At 39.6% G+C, this 17452-nt stretch overlaps 1 protein-coding gene and 3 long non-coding RNA genes across 4 annotated transcripts; 2 read left to right on the forward strand and 2 right to left on the reverse strand.

Annotated features, from left to right (window-relative positions):
- Positions 1–1718: 1718 nt before the first annotated feature.
- LOC148689272 (uncharacterized) lies at positions 1719–4134 on the forward strand. The gene is made up of 2 exons (XR_015958170.1): positions 1719–3088; positions 3231–4134. It is a non-coding gene; the product is annotated as an uncharacterized LOC148689272 (long non-coding RNA).
- Positions 4135–4596: 462 nt separating this feature from the next.
- Positions 4597–11542, reverse strand: LOC148689273 (uncharacterized). The gene is made up of 2 exons (XR_015958171.1): positions 11437–11542; positions 4597–4984 (listed from the first exon to the last, which is right to left on the reverse strand). It is a non-coding gene; the product is annotated as an uncharacterized LOC148689273 (long non-coding RNA).
- Positions 5362–6804, forward strand: LOC148689274 (uncharacterized). The gene is made up of 2 exons (XR_015958350.1): positions 5362–6176; positions 6479–6804. It is a non-coding gene; the product is annotated as an uncharacterized LOC148689274 (long non-coding RNA).
- A 2838-nt stretch (positions 11543–14380) lies between the features above and the next one.
- LOC137709252 (uncharacterized) lies at positions 14381–15232 on the reverse strand. The gene has a single exon (XM_068448344.2). It carries the CDS (start codon positions 15230–15232, stop codon positions 14381–14383), a length of 852 nt encoding a protein of 283 aa, XP_068304445.2.
- Between the last annotated feature and the right edge of the window lie 2220 nt (positions 15233–17452).

Below are 17452 nucleotides of genomic sequence, written 5' to 3' on the forward strand. Positions count from 1 at the left end.
GGAAAAATTATTGCTACAATTTACTCTAAGTTAAAAAAAAAAAAAAAAAAAAACTTGGCTAGTTTTCTGTTGATCGAATTGTTCTTTAAACATACAAAAAGAAAACAACTCTCTCGCTCTTGTACAGTGTTGGTAGTACTGCAAGTCTGTAAATATTCCGACAGCAGTACTCTATAAAAGAGAATGAGAACGAGGGTAAAGTAATGCAGCTTGTTTTCTGTTGAAACAAATGCCACATCACTATCACTGGGGTCCAACGTCTAGCATGCGATCTCCTTGCCTTTTTATGTACTGTTGTAGATGCTGCTGGGCCCACAATCTGTTGATGCCAAATGTGATGTGCATAATAGATTAATGTCAATCACGACTTCCTTGTACTGCACGAGAAAAAATCAAAATCGTTGGCCAGAAAAAAAAAAAGAAAAAAAAGTTTTATAAAAAAGTTCGCGATATTGTTCATTTTAATGAAAAATCATATTTTTATATTAAAAAGTTAAATTTAGTACTATTCATTTTATCCTTATCATTAAAACTCAAAATTTTCAAACTTTTTTCATTAGTTTTCCTAAAAAAAAAAAATTGTCAATGCTCTTGCGTCCGTGGGAATGGGGATGGAGTTCTTCCAAGTACCGTCACTGGGAGGAGATATCCGTCATTTGCTCCATTTGAGAGCAAGTTCACCCATTGCGCTGTATGGCGGGCTGATTAATTTGGTGATGATGAGGACGTCAGCTTATTTAATATTATTATTATTTGGCTATTTATTCTTGCATGATTCTCCATGCTGCATAGCACACAGAGGTACAGAAGTAGAGACTAAAATAGGCTCGGGTTGGATTATCCTTCAAGTAACCTAGCTTGGGGACCTTTTTGGTTTGTTGGCTCCTTCTCCAAGTAGACACTGTAACAGTACCTCTATTCCTCCCAACTGTCGAGAAGACCGATCGAGTGACTGAGTACCTACTTATCTTCTTTTGTACGTACAAGACCTCTGGGATGAATCATCAAGATGCTAACCTTCCTGTAAGCTCCGTTTTACCTGGATACTTTTTTCTGTGAATACAGTCACTAAGTCGTACCAATTAATTGCAGGTGTTGTGGCCAGTTATCACCATATCGGGGCTGCAAACACTGACACCGTTCTCATCTTTAGAGTTTATGGGTATTGCAGGTATAAAATTTAGAATCTTGATGGATACCATTTTCAGGAATTCAAATATCTCATCCCACTCAAGAATCGGACTCCGGCCATTTCAGGACTTGAATTCCTAATTTTATGTGGGTCTCACAATTATTTTGATTCCTGATGGTTTGGTAAACACTGGAATGGATGTGGATATGTGCAATTCATGTTCCCACCATTCCATTCCCCCTTGGTAAACACTAGCAATAAAGCCCGCGCTACACAACGGGTTTTGAAACCGTAATTACAATTTAACACTCATTTCTAAATAATTTAGTAACCAATCAAAGCAGCTAAATCCACATGCTAAAAATAAATCTTAGGTTACATTCATATTATATTGAATTTACATTAAGAGGAATACAATAAAAGAAAGAAGGTCCGCCTGAATTTCTAAAACTGTTCATATTCATAATTCTTTCAATTTGCACCTAAATTGTAATAAATTTAGACTGACAGCCTATGTTCAACAAATTCTGACGATCTTCAAACACAGAGAGGGAACCGGCACATCCCAAGGCTCAATGATATTTAATCTGTTGAATAGTGGCCAAATTAATGGCCAACTTGGCATCCACTCTGGGTTAGTAAACAAAGGAAAAGAAAAAAGGTGGACATCATTCCTTGTTTTGGGGAGAAAAGGAAAAGCAACAACACCTTTCATTATTGTGTTTGTTGTCATCAACACCCGTGAGTTTTAGCCTTTGTTGAAAGGCAGATGGAATTGGGTTGTTTCGGCTTTTTCTTTTGCAACTTGACAAGTGCTTGTGCTTTAGGAGAAAGAGAAGAAAGAGAGCCTTTTCTTTTTGGTATATAGGGAGAAGAGCTCATTGTTTTCGGATGTGGGGGGAGCGGCAGATGAGAGAAACCAGGGAGAGCATTCGGCTCTCCCATTTGAATATGAGCTGCTCCTTCCCACCATTTGTAATAATCCCATTTTGTTAGTAATCACTCAATCAAAGATGTTGGTGCTACTTGTGTAGCTTTTGGGAGAGAAGGATTTTGATATGTGTTTCTTCTTCTCCATTTGTTTCTTAGTTTGAGTGAGAGCTATTGGTTGTATGTGGGATTTGGGTTTGAGAGTTAAAACTCTATTTGTAATCTCCTTTTGACATTAGTGGAATTTCCTCGCCGTCTCGGAACTGGATGTAGGCTTACGCCGAACCAGTATAAATCCTTGTGTTTTTTTGGATTATTTGTCTTGTCATATTTTGCCGTATTAGCTTTGGTTTCATATTTGAAGCTTCCGCACAACAAGTGGTATCAGAGCTCTGGGTTTCGACTTGGAGGCTTTGTACTAGTATGTCTATGAAATCTTCGAATGACGGTGAAATATGTTTTTTTGAAAAAATTCGACAGGAGGAATGACTTTGGTATTTGGTCAATTGGAGATGCTGGCTGCAAAATGTGGGCTGTTGTCGACGAGTTGAGTGGGAAGGAGAAAAGGTAGAAGCAGTTGAAAATTGAAAAGAAAATGTTGTTTTTTTCTTTCGGCATTTGTTTAGGCAGAAGGACATCATGATGACAAATGATGTTGTTGGCTGGAAGAAAAGGGAAAAAAGGCTAAGGCTAAGTTTTCTTTTCTTTGGCATTTTTTCAACGGCAGAAATTTTTGGTTGTTTTTTCCACTCCCATTGGTTGACTTTGGAGCAAGTTGCTGGAAACATTGGAGGAGTTTGTGAGGGCCAATTTGTTGAGTTCTGCAAGTTTGGATAGTGAGGCACCACACTATTTTGGATACACCACATGCACTGCAGAACATTTGTGTGGAACCCTCTTGTAGAAGGCAAGTTATATGCTTTCTAACTTTGGTCTATGGACATTTGGTTGGATTTGTTTGCCACTGCTATTTGGTCTGTTGGTCTCCATCATCTGCAATTAGTTTTCTTGAAGACTCCAGTTGAGGTATGGTTTTGGATCTCCTACTGATTATTTGAATTTGAAATTTTGGTTGTCCTGTTGGTGCTCATGTGATGATAGTAAACTTGAGTGAAGGGCATATTTTCGTATGTGGTATGTGCGACTATGTTGCCAAATTTGTAATCAGTTTTGACTTGGAGAATATGCCATGCTATGTGAATGAGTTTATTGGTGCAGTTTCAGACCATGGTGTTTGTGAGCAGGTGGAGTTCGTTGTGTGTCCAACTTTGGTATGGTGTGCTTGATCTTTGGTTGGTGATATTGAAGAATTTCAGTTCTTCGTTTGAATCACCTTTTGTTTTGATCAAGGCACTTATGGTTTGCAAATTTGGAGAAGACGGTAGAGAAATGTTCACTTTTGTTGGCTTTGGTACAATTTGGCCAAGGTGGAGATTGTTGAATAGTGGCCAAATTAATGGCCAACTTGGCATCCACTCTGGGTTAGTAAACAAAGGAAAAGAAAAAAGGTGGACATCATTCCTTGTTTTGGGGAGAAAAGGAAAAGCAACAACACCTTTCATTATTGTGTTTGTTGTCATCAACACCCGTGAGTTTTAGCCTTTGTTGAAAGGCAGATGGAATTGGGTTGTTTCGGCTTTTTCTTTTGCAACTTGACAAGTGCTTGTGCTTTAGGAGAAAGAGAAGAAAGAGAGCCTTTTCTTTTTGGTATATAGGGAGAAGAGCTCATTGTTTTCGGATGTGGGGGGAGCGGCAGATGAGAGAAACCAGGGAGAGCATTCGGCTCTCCCATTTGAATATGAGCTGCTCCTTCCCACCATTTGTAATAATCCCATTTTGTTAGTAATCACTCAATCAAAGATGTTGGTGCTACTTGTGTAGCTTTTGGGAGAGAAGGATTTTGATATGTGTTTCTTCTTCTCCATTTGTTTCTTAGTTTGAGTGAGAGCTATTGGTTGTATGTGGGATTTGGGTTTGAGAGTTAAAACTCTATTTGTAATCTCCTTTTGACATTAGTGGAATTTCCTCGCCGTCTCGGAACTGGATGTAGGCTTACGCCGAACCAGTATAAATCCTTGTGTTTTTTTGGATTATTTGTCTTGTCATATTTTGCCGTATTAGCTTTGGTTTCATATTTGAAGCTTCCGCACAACATAATCACGGCTGAGCCATTAGGGTGTAGAACATTGTGTGTACCCTCCAATATTTTGGTTGCAATTAGAAGCTGCTGCCCCACTCTTTGACCACTTAAAGCTTACCAAAAGCTGCTAAAGATGAGTTGATTGAAAGTGTGGCTTCACAATATAATTTGTATTATTTTTCTTGGCATATATGTTGAGTCGGTCCGAATTGGGGATCCAGTAATTGGTTCGATTCGATTGTACAATACTGTCCCAACACTGATGACTCTACCATCTGAAAGATTGAAGAAAGGACTTCACTGTAACGAATAGTTAACCATTGAATCACTGAACTTCTTTGTATCTTATTACAAATTATTACATCTATTCAAATTTTAATATTCACTGAAAAAATTAAAGTTAAAGTCCTTACATAAGAATCTGAACCGAGGTTTAACTCATTGAATCACTATACAATGCATTAAATTCAAAGTTACAATTGAAACAAATACGAATCGAAAACTCTGTATTGGCAACACAAATAGCTCAAATTGATCATTTACGAACATTGACCATAAACTGACACTAATTTACAACAAGATAACCTAATGATTGATGAAAACAAAGAACATTGAATTGAATTGAATTACACAAAGAAATGGATGAATCGAAGTAGAGGATACCATCTGAATCTTCGTCGTCATCGGAGCGAGGGAAATCAAGCCAAGCCTCTGGATGCATAGAGATATTCCTGACGAACGCGAGAACTTGCTGGGTCACGTCGAGATCACCGCGGCTCATCCTGAAAGAAACAGAAAACTAATTGAAAGACAAAATAAAATCACAAAAAATGAAAGCACAAAACTTGATTTCTGAAAACAAAAAACTAGGTTGTGATAAATAAGATCGAGAGAGGTGCGGGTTCGAATTCCTCTCCCCGTAGTTTTAAGTAAATTTATTGTAATTTTTCTATCTTCTGTCAAAAGGAAAGGAAATTAGCATTAATCCCATAAAATATTAAGAATTTTTTAAACATCAAAGAAAACAAGGGTTAGTGTTAAACAAATAAGGAATATGGTTGGAGTCCTTGTGTAATTGTATATAATATTATTATTGGAAGAATAAGCCGTCCTACAGCCGTCCTACCTTGTCCTACCTACACACTAGCCGTCCTACAACCGTCCTACCTTGTCCTACCTACACACTAGGACGGCTATCTTGTCCTCTACAGCCGTCCTACCTTGTCCTACCTACACACTAGGACGGCTACCTTGTCCTACCTACACATTTGTATCATGTATATATATCCTTGTAATCTTGTAGAGAAATATAATGAAAAAATTAAGCATTCTCTTCCATTCGCATTCTCTTCCATAAGCATTCTCTTCCATTTGCATTCTCTTCCATTTTTCCACATTCACGTATCAATAACAAATATATTTTTTAGCCTACATACCTTTTTCTACATGGTATACAGAGCAGGTTTATAACCCTAGCCCTAATTTTTTTTTCGGCAGCTTTCTCTGCCGTTCCCATGGCTGTTCGTGGCCCGTCCCGTCCCTCCTCTGCTCGTCCTCCCCTCCACTGCACCTACTGCAATTTTGATTATCATACCCGAGACACCTGCCATAAACTTCATGGCTATCCCGTTGGCCATCCCCTCCATGGCCAACCGTGGCGACCACCGCGCCGTGCCACTGCTTCCAGTTCTTCCCGCAGCCATGCACCTTCCAGTCCTCCCCGGCAGCCACGGTTTTCTGCTTCCCGGCCCCATAATTTCACCCAGGCCCATCACGTGCAAGGCACCCAGGCCCCCGCCTCCTCTTCTACTCCAGCGACCCACCAAGTGCACGGGACCCAGCCCACTTTGCATGACTTGCAGCTTGCCATGCCTAACCTCTCTGCCGAGCAGCACTCCCGTGTTCTAGCTGCTCTACGTGACACCACCACCCCTCCTCAGGCCAATGCCGTGCTCACTACTGATTTTGCCCAAGGTTTGTTACCTGTCACCTCTCGTCATGGTCAATGGATTCTTGACAGTGGTGCTACGGATCATATTACTTCTTCCGCTTCATGTTTGGTTAATCGTTCTCCTTCACATTTGCCGCCTGTTTCTTTGCCTAGTGGTGCTTCCGCTCCCATTACTTTTACCGGCACTCTTCCTTTAAATTCCTCAGTTACTTTGAAGGATGTTTTATATGTCCCTAATTTCCGAGTGGACCTTTTATCGGTTGGTAAACTTACAGATGGATTATCGTGTTCCATAACCTTCTTTCCTTCTTCGTGTGTTTTGCAGGACTTGGTTTCGAAGGCGATGATTGGTGTGGGTAAGCGACGTGGCGATCTGTATTACCTTGTGGCCCTTACCTCTTCTCTCCCCACCCGTCAACCTCTCTGCAACATCATTACCATCCCCTCCTCCCTCTGGCATAGACGTCTTGGTCACCCCTCCTCCACTCGTTTGCAAGCTTTAGCATCTAGCTCTCTTAATTGTACTTTTGATTCTAGTCATATTTGTGATGTTTGTCCGTTGGCAAAACAAACTCGTCAACCTTTTCTTTTGAGTTCAATTTCATCAACTTTCCCTTTTGCTTTAATTCATTGTGATATTTGGGGCCCGAATCGTCAATCTTCTCTTTCTGGTGCTCATTATTTCTTAACCATTGTGGATGATTTTTCTCGCTTTACGTGGGTCTTCCTCATGAAACATAAATCCGACACTCAACAATTAATTAAGGATTTTTTTGCTTATGTCACTACCCAATTCCGCACTACCATCCAATGCATTCGTACTGACAATGGTGGTGAATTTTTATCTTTTCGTAGTTTTTTCTCTGATCATGGGGTGCTTTTACAAACTTCTTGTGTTTATACCCCCCCAACAAAATGGCGTTGTTGAAAGAAAACATCGTCATCTTCTTGAAACCGCCCGCGCCCTTCGTTTTCAATCCCATCTTCCTATCAAGTTTTGGGGGGAATGTGTTCTTACCGCTACTTATCTCATCAATCGTCTCCCTACCCGTCTTCTCCATCATAAATCCCCATTTGAGGTTCTCTTTTCGAAAACCCCATCTTATGACCACTTCCGCGTCTTTGGTTGTCTGGCATATGCCACCTCTGTCACTCCCACCACCAAATTTTCCCCTCGGGCTCATCGTTGCATTTTTCTCGGTTATCCTCATGGACAAAAGGCCTATACCCTTTACGATCTCGACAATCACCGCATTTTCACTAGTCGAGACGTCATCTTTCACGAAAGTACTTTCCCTTATGTCGTTTCTCACCCTCCTATCCCATCCTCTTCGCCTACCCTACCCATCCCACCCCCTCTGGACTTTACATATAACCCACCCCTTCCTGCCCCGACGCCTCACCCTCCTCCACCTTCCTCCCCTTCCACGCCTCCCACAGATTCCCTTGCTGCCCCATTACCCGTTCCTCCCCATGCCCCTGCCCTTTCGGCATCCCCTCCTTCCACCCCCCCCCCCCCCGCTACTTCCTTACCTTTCACCCTTTTACCCACGGACATCTCTACCCCCCACTACCTACCAATCCTCCCCTTCCCCGCACCTCTTCCCGTGCCCATAAACCTCCATCCTATTTAAAAGACTACGTTTGCTCGCAGGTGATTCTGCCATCCCACCCATCTTCGACTTCGCAACCCGGTTCTACACAAGGTACGCGATATCCACTTTGTAATTTTCTCTCTTATCACCGTTACTCTCCCAGGCATTTTTCTTACATTAACTCTGTCAGTCGGACTGTGGAGCCTTCCTTCTTTGCCGAGGCTGCCACTGACCCCAATTGGCAACATGCTATGACTGAGGAGCTTCAAGCTTTACATGCTAATGGTACTTGGACTTTAACTTCCTTGCCCCCTGGCAAAATTCCCATTGGTTGTAAGTGGGTGTACAAACTCAAGCACAATTCCGACGGCTCTATTGACCGCTACAAAGCTCGTTTGGTTGCTAAAGGCTTCACTCAGGCTGAAGGTATTGATTATCATGACACTTTTTCTCCTACTGCTAAGATGATTACGGTGCGTTGTCTTCTTGCTCTTGCTGCTAGTCAGTCTTGGTCTCTTCATCAGCTTGATGTTAATAATGCTTTCTTACATGGTGACTTACATGAAGAAATCTATATGTCTCCTCCTCCTGGTCTTTGGCGACAAGGGGAGAATCTTGTGTGTCGCCTTCACAAGTCACTTTATGGTCTTAAGCAGGCTTCTCGCCAATGGTTTGCCAAATTCACTAGTGCCATCATTTCTGCCGGTTTTCAACAATCCAAAGCTGACTATTCATTGTTCACTAAAAAGTCTGGTATTTCTTTCACAGCTTTGCTCATTTATGTGGATGATATTGTGATTACAGGCAATGATGCTAGTGCCATTAATTCTCTGAAGTCTTTTCTCCGTGATCATTTTCGGATAAAAGACTTTGGTGATTTAAAATATTTTTTGGGTATTGAGGTTTCTCGTTCCAAACAAGGGATTTATATTTCTCAACGCAAGTATGCATTAGAGATTCTCAAGGACTTTGGTTTTTTGGGAGCACGACCCATTGCTTTTCCTATGGATGACACAAAATTATCTGATAAAGGAAAACTTCTCAAGGATCTTGAAAAGTATCGACGATTAGTAGGTCGGTTAATATATCTCACTATCACTCGGCCGGATATCACCTATTCTGTGCATGCTCTAAGCCGTTTTATGCACGAGCCAAGGATATCTCATATGGATGCTGCGCTTCGTATTGTTCGTTATTTGAAGGCTACTCCAGGTCAAGGTTTATTATTTCGTTCTGACAACCAGACCAAGTTAACTGCGTTTTGTGATTCTGATTGGGCAGGTTGCCCTATCACTCGCCGTTCGACTACTGGGTATTGTGTATTCTTGGGCGGTTCTTTGATTTCTTGGCGGACGAAACGACAGAAAACCGTTTCGCTCTCTTCAGCAGAGGCGGAATATAGGGCCATGGCAGGTGCTTGTTGCGAGATAGTTTGGCTTCATTTTTTGTTGAAGGATTTGAACATTCCTTTGGATGGTCCTTCCATTTTATTTTGTGATAATCAAGCAGCGTTACATATAGCTGCCAATCCTGTTTTTCATGAACGAACTCGTCACATTGAGATGGATTGTCACTTTATACGAGATAAGATTGTAGATGGCACAATAGAGACCAAGCATGTGGGTACGGCACAACAGTTGGCAGACTTGTTTACCAAACCTCTTGGGAAAGAAAAGTTTTCGGGTATGTTACGCAAGTTGGGAGTTCTTGACATCCACTCTCCAACTTGAGGGGGAGTGTTAGACAAATAAGGAATATGGTTGGAGTCCTTGTGTAATTGTATATAATATTATTATTGGAAGAATAAGCCGTCCTACAGCCGTCAAGCCGTCCTACAGCCGTCCTACCTTGTCCTACCTACACACTAGCCGTCCTACAGCCGTCCTACCTTGTCCTACCTACACACTAGGACGGCTACCTTGTCCTACCTACACATTTGTATCATGTATATATATCCTTGTAATCTTGTAGAGAAATATAATGAAAAAATTAAGCATTCTCTTCCATTTGCATTCTCTTCCATTTGCATTCTCTTCCATTTTTCCACATTCACGTATCAATAACAAATATATTTTTTAGCCTACATACCTTTTTCTACAGTTAGAACTCAACCCACTTCTAGATTATTAAGAATAAGAAAGATTAAGCTTAATCTAGAGTGAGAAACACAAAGATCAAAACATCAAGCATTTATTTTTGAAAGACAAAGATTAAAACTTTAGGCAATTACTTCTGAAACAAAATAAATGAACAAAACCATCAGCATAAAGGAATGATTAGAGTTGATGGGTGCAATATGGAATATAAGTTTGTAGAGAGAGAAACAACCAAACTTCACACTGAATCATATTTTTTAGAGAGGGAGAGAGTTGGAAGTACATTTCAACAGCGGAGAGAACAGATTCAATCTTGGGCAAAAAAAAAAAAAAAATAGAAGCTTCACAGCACAATAACTAACCACAATCCTCTGTTTTTCTAAGTGCAAATAGAAAAACGAAATCAAAGTATTCAACCTAAAATCTTCACATTAGCTCAAGAACTATATTGTTTCAGAGCTTTCCAATTTCCCAGCACGGAATGACAATTGAAAATCACGGAAAGAATGAAAAACCGGAACAACAAAATCTGCAGCAAGATAATCGAAACATTTTAAGGAATTCTTCTTCTGAACCTTATATATTTTCCACCATAAATACGAATGGATCATGCATGTGGAAATCACACTTGCATGGCAATGGCAAGCATGATATAAATGGGCAAACAAAGAGATGACGCTGCCCGCAATGCAGATTGCCTTCGACTTGTTTTTGTAATGATTTTGATCAAGCCGGATGCTTATCTCGGCTAGAAAAATAAAATTTTCAAGTTGTAAAATTCGGAACTACCAATAAAAATTATGAACAAAAGCACTTTAATTCTTAGAAAACAACATTTAAGCGGCAGTACAAACACATCGTAGCACCAGTAATGATCTACTTAATGTATCTTGTCCCGTTCGTCGTTCAAGGATTAGGCACCCCAGCAATCATATTTAACCTATATATATCTTCAAAGAGAACTTCTCAACCAATACAAAGAACTCAGTAGGTGGTGATGAATGAAATAACTCAGAATTTTTTGTACATTTTTATTATTTTCCAAGTTTTTCACAGAGCCAAATTAAACCAACATGCTTAAAAAAATAATTGATACTTGTAAGGCCGGAGACTGCTTTCAACGCCTTTTGATTTTTTTTTTTTTTTTTTTTTTTGTCCTGATGTAAATCCAATTTCAGCACCACCTTCTACAGAATGAAAATACTTTTCAATTAACAAACTGTTTTGAGAGAGAAAAAGGAAATTCATTAATTCAAATGCCAATACCGATTCCTAGGATTTTAGGGTTCTCTGTTACCCTTGCAACTAAAAGCCTAAAATCCCAGAAAAATGAGCAAGAAGCTTAAGCAGAAAAAATCATATTTTCAACAACCAAAACCCAGTACCGATTTAATCACATACGAAAGAAAAATTTAAACAGAAAGTCACAAATTAACGAAACCCTCATCGAATGACAACAAAGGCAGACCTACCCCTAATTCTAATTCTAAATGCAAACTCTATATGCACAGTCGGGAACCCTTGCAGGCAAACTCTATATGCACAAGGCAAATTCTAAATGCAAACTTGATATACAATGTTTTTGAAGTTACCTCTCAAATTCTTCCAGACCCAAAACTCTGTGATAAGATCCAATCTCAGGACCTTAACTCAAACCTGCAAGTATGTAACGATGGCGGATGGAGTCTAGAGAGAAGGATATTTTTTTGTAATATATTTCTTTCCACAAAATGACCCCCTTTCTTTACACCCACAATTGGCTACATATATTCTTTCTCAAACTCTCACTTCCAGCTGGCATAACAAACTAACTAAACAAAGCTTATATAAAACTCATTAAAAACTTACTAATTAATAAATTGTGATTAAGATAATCACGAGCCTAACATTTACCCTCTCCTTCGAGTAAGACCTTGTCCTCAAGGTAGTATTTCAAAGCTTAAAGCTTGGGAACCTAGCTGCAAAATCTTCAAAATCCTCCCATGTAGCTTCATCAACCCCCTTGTCCTTCCATTGAATTAGTAGTTAGACCCCAGCAACATTGTTCTTCTTGTAAATTCTCCTCTGCAACATTACTTTTGGTTCCTGAGCTGGTAACCCTTCATTAGTCACCAATGGTGGTAGTGGTATGAGACTCACATTGGGATCAATATGTTTCTTCAAGCAACTGACATGAAAGACTGGATGAATCTTTGAAGTTTCTGGTAGTTTAATCTTGTAAGCCACATTGCCAATTTTCTCCAATACTTCAAAAGGGCCATAGAACTTAGGGTGTAGTTTATGGTAAGCATGTGTAGCCAGTGATTGCACCTGGTAAGGAACTAATTTCAGATAAACTAGATCCCCCACTTCAAAAGTCCTCTCACTCCGATGTTTATCAGCTTGCACCTTCATTCGGTTTTGAGCAATAATTAGATTGGTCTTGAGCATGGCTAATATCTTGTCTCTGGCCAACAACCCCTATTCCACATTGTCCAATTTAGCCGATCCAAGTTTATAGGAAGCAATATGGGGATGAGGCATACCATACACAATCTCAAATGGAGTGAACTTGGTAGAAAAGTGAAATGAAGTGTTGTAACTCCATTCTGCCCATGCTAACCACTGTAACCATTTCTTGGGTTGGAAACTACACCTGAGGTAAGTCTCCAAACATCGATTGACCACTTTTGTTTGGCCATCACTTTGAGGGTGATAGCCTGAACTCATGCAAAGTTTGGACCCTTGGAGTTTGAAAAACTCTTCCCAGAAAGCACTAAGAAATAATGTGTCTCGGCCACTCACTATAGTTAAGGGCATACCATGTAATTTGAAGACATGATCTACATACTCCTGAGCAACTATTACAGCAGTGTAAGGGTGCCCCAATGCTATGAAGTGTGCATACTTGGAAAGTCTGTCAACCACCACCAATATCATAGATTTTCCTTTGCAATTTGGTAACCCACAAATAAAATCCATACTGATATCTGTCCAGACTTGTTGTGGTAATGGGAGAGGTTGTAATAAACCAGGAAGTGAGATAGTTTCATATTTGTTTTGCTGACAAGTTCTACATTCAGCCACCCACTCCTTGATGTTTCTTTTCATCCCCACCCAATAAAATCCCATCTTCAACCTCTAGTAAGTTTTTAAAACTCCCTCATGGCCAGCAATAGGAGTAGAATGGTGTTCCTTAAACACTTTCCTTTGCCAAGTAGATTCAGCACCAATGACAATTCAATGTTTGTACTTGAGGAAACCATTGTCAAGATGGTACTTTGATAGCTTGGTATTGTATAACATAGCAGTGGTATTATCCTCGACTTCCTTCTTTTTTTGTAACACCCAACTGTCTTGCTCTATATCCCTTCTTAATTCATCTAACCAACCAAAGTAAGGATAAGTAATAGAGCAAATGTCTCCTTTGTTGTCCACAGAAGTCTCAGGTAGCAAAGTAGAACCTGAAACTCGGGAAAGTGCATCAGCTACAATGTTGTCCTTGCCCTGTCTATATTGCACTTCATAATCAAAACCAAGCAGTTTTGATACCCACTTTTGTTGAAATGGGATGTTCGTTCTTTGACTTAGAAAATACTTCAAACTACTGTGATCTGTCTTGATAATAAAGTGGCGACCTTGCAAGTAGTTTTGCCACTTCTTCACTACATACACAATTTCGATTAACTCCCTTTCATAGGTGGACAAAGACTGATTTCTAGGACCCAAGGCTTGGTTGGACAAAGCTATAGGTCTCCATTGTTGTTGAAGAACTGCCCCAATGCCATTACCTGAGGCATCACATTCAATCACAAATGGTACTGAAAAATCGGGCAAAGCTAACAGTTGAGGAGAAACCATGGCTTGTTTCAAAGCCTTGAAAGCCTGTTCAGTGCACGGAGACCAATTAAAACCTTCCTTGCTAGTAAGTTTGTACAATGGTTGGCAAATCTTACCATAACCAGGTACAAATTTTCTGTAATAGCCTATCAATCCTAAGAAACCTTGTAGTTCCTTCACAGTTTTAGGAGTAGGCTAATCCATAATGGCCTGGATCTTAGTAGGGTCAGCTGATACCCCCTCACTAGACACCATGTGCCCCAAATACTCGACTTGGTGTTGCCCAAAGGAACATTTCTGTTTTTTGACAAAGAGTTGATGCTGTTGAAGAACTGCAAATGCTTGTTTCAGATGAGATAAGTGTGTTTCCCAAAAAGTACTATAAACCAAGATATCATCAAAGAAAACAAGTATGAACTGTCTCATATATGGCTTGAAGATATCATTCATGAGGCTTTGGAAAAAGGCTGGCGCATTAGTTAAGCCAAATGGCATTACCAGAAATTCATAATGTCCGTCATGAGTCTGGAATGCAGTTTTTTCAATATCAGCCTCATGCATTCGAATTTGGTGGTAGCCGGACCTAAGGTCTAATTTATAGAAGTATTTAGCCCCACAGAGTTCATCTAATAAGTCATCAATCAAGGGGATAGGATACTTATCCTTGACTGTGATCTTATTCAATTCCCTATAATCCATGCATAGTCTCAAAGTCCCTTATTTCTTCTTAACCAATAAGACAGGAGAAGAGAAAGGGATGTGTCTAGGGCGAATGAACCCGGAACTGAGAAGTTCCTTCACTGCCTTCTCAATTTCATCTTTCTGCACAGGACCATAATGATATGGTCGAATGCTAGGTGGTCGGGCGCCAGCAATAAGTGGGATCTTGTGATCATGTTCTCTTACAGGAGGCAGGTGAGTAGGAATGAGAAATACAGCCTCAAATTCATCTAAAACAGCTTGTAACTCTTCTTGTTGGCTAGTAGTTAGGGTGGTGTTGTCTAGAGGATAAACCTTGTCCACAGAATACAAGAGAACCCCTAGGTTTGAACCAGATAATTCTTTCTCCAAGTTTTGAACAACCATGTCATCAACAAGAGGGTAAGTTGGTGCACTGTGGTACCGTTTGTAAGAGTCAGTTCCCATGTGGAATTCCATGGTAAGAAGTTGGAGATCCCATAAGACAGGGCTCACAGAAAAGAGCCATTGAACCCCCAGAACCACATCACAACCCCCTAGTGGAAGGGCAAAAAGGTCTATATCACAGTGATAGCCACCCAATTCAAGAGACAGGTTCTTGCAACAACCTTGGCTTCTTACTTTGCCTCCATCTGCAATCATGACATCAAAGGGTTTTGTAGCTTGAAGAGGCCACCCAAGCTTCCTCACTAACATGCAATCAACAAAATTGTGGGTACTACCCAAGTCGAGCAAGATGCGAACTGGTTGGTTGTGGATTGTCCCGTCCACCTTCATAGTCTGTAAAGTTTGTTTAGTAGAGGTCCCATATAATGCACAGGAACTAAGTTCCATGGCCTGCAGCGCACCCTGGTCATCAGTGGTAACCATCTCACCAAAATCTTCCTCATAACAAACATCTAACATAAGAAGTTGTTTTTTAAGGCACTTATGTATTACTTTCTTCCACTTTTCTATTAAGCAATAAAAAAACTAACTTGTGTATTACTTTCTTCCACAAATACAAACGTATTTCCATATCTCCCTTTTAGTCGTGCCCCATTTTTCATAGATGAACCTAAATCATGATTTTATGTTGGAGATTATTCAATTAGTAAGAGTGAGATGTTGATTTCAATTAAGTTTGAATATTGATAGTTGAGCTTTGTATAAAAATAATGTTCAATTTTTTTTTTTTTAAATAAGGAGGGCCTTTTTATTAAATTTGCACAGGGCCCCCAAAATGTCAGAGACGGCTCTGGCGGCATGGTTCACCCTATCATCATTGACATGGTCTCAACTTAAGCACTAATTACTAGGTGTGGGGTTTTATCATAAAAAACCTCGGTGATGTTAGAAGTGAAATCTTTCGTATTTCTAATGTGAGACTCTGACATATAATTTAAATAATAGTGATGGCCTCACTTGTAGAGAAATAGAGGTAAATCATACTATTATATGGAAAACTTACTTACGAGTGCGTTAATATTGTATGTCTAATTACATGGATTGAAGAAAGCAAAAGCTAAAAATTTGGAACTTTTTACTTATTTTTGTGAAAGAAAAAAAAATTGTACTTACTTTTTGTAATTAAACATTTTTCTAATGGAGTGGATGCAAGTATTTTTGTAATAAAAATAGTCTCAGATTCAATGTAACCGAAAAGTTCATGGCCGCAAAGGCTACTTTACACCAAATACTGCAAGGGTGATCTTGGGAAAATAGTTGTTCATGACCAAAAGTAGTAGTAGTTTCAAGTATATAAGAGCAGCTAAGAAGTAAGAAGCTAGATAGGATGTACATACACATGATGAGATGAAGATGAAGATGAAGGCAGAAAGCTCAAATACCCATGAATGAAGCAAGTTTTTTTATCCAAAAATCAGCGCTTCGAAGGAGTCTACAGTTAAAAAGCAAGTTCTTGGTGATGGCGATGAAGAAAACCCAGAAGGCAGTGATAAGAATTTGTGCAATCAATCGACAGAGAGAGAATTTGAAGAAGAAGGAATACTTTCAGTTAGAGAAGAAGATGGCCGCACAAGCAGATCGCGAGAGAAAGAGAAAGAATGATGAAATTATATTTTAGCGTTTTTGAGAACCTAACTAAAAATACAGAGGTTTATGAGCGGAGAAGTTATACGGCGTGAGCCATATAGAATGCGTGGGCCCTGATAAATTAACCGGTGGCTATTTAATATGTAGTAGCACCAAACATTTGATTCGTATTAAATAGTCATATCCGATGTCTAATACGGCATGCCAAACGAGACCTCAGTTAAGAAACGTTTATATATAGCAAGGCAAATAAAAAAGGTGTTTATATAGGAGACAAGTAGTGTTGATACGATTTATGAGGTTAGTACTTTAGTTGCCGGTTAGAGTTTTAGTTGCTTGTTTGTTTGTTTTGTTTGTATTAGTTGCGACGTGAACATGCGTTTAAAATTGGTATAATCACCATGTCATAAAATTGGCATAACACCATGTCATAAAATTGGCGACCGGCTCACTCCCAACTCAACTCACTCTGAAGTGTGAATGCGTTTCTGGTTGGACTCTGAAGCTGCAATTTGGGATTGGTTTATATATGATGGATATACCCAAGGGGGGTTCATCATCCTAGCTAGGGGTGGAATTTTTTGCTAAATTACCATACCAACCGTACCATATCAAGGTTGTGCCAAAAAATTTGTACCATTGGTAATGGTACGGTATTTGTACCGTACCATACATTTTTGGTACGGTAATGGTGTTCAAAACCATTACCAGTGGTATACCGTACCGTACCGTACCACTACTATTAATGTTATATCATATTTATTCATTTGTATATAATTATGTACTATTATCATTATATATGCACTTTATTTTTTTCCTAGTCATTTATCCAATCATCTCACCCTCTAACCTCTACTTTCCCAATAAAAAAACCTAAGCATTCTTGCGTTGCAACTCTTCATCTTTTCACTCATCTAACCACCGACTTCATCTCTATTGCTCCAATTCCAGCGACTCTCTCTCTCCGGAGTCCATCTCATCTTCTCCTTCATCAAATTGGGATGTCTTTCTCCTTGGCTTCGTCTATCAAGTTAATTTTTGTACAATTTTAAATAA

The sequence above is a fragment of the Pyrus communis genome, chromosome 17, assembly GCF_041283825.1.
Source record: "Pyrus communis isolate YQ-2024b chromosome 17, ASM4128382v1, whole genome shotgun sequence".
In the NCBI taxonomy this organism is placed as follows: domain Eukaryota; kingdom Viridiplantae; phylum Streptophyta; class Magnoliopsida; order Rosales; family Rosaceae; genus Pyrus; species Pyrus communis.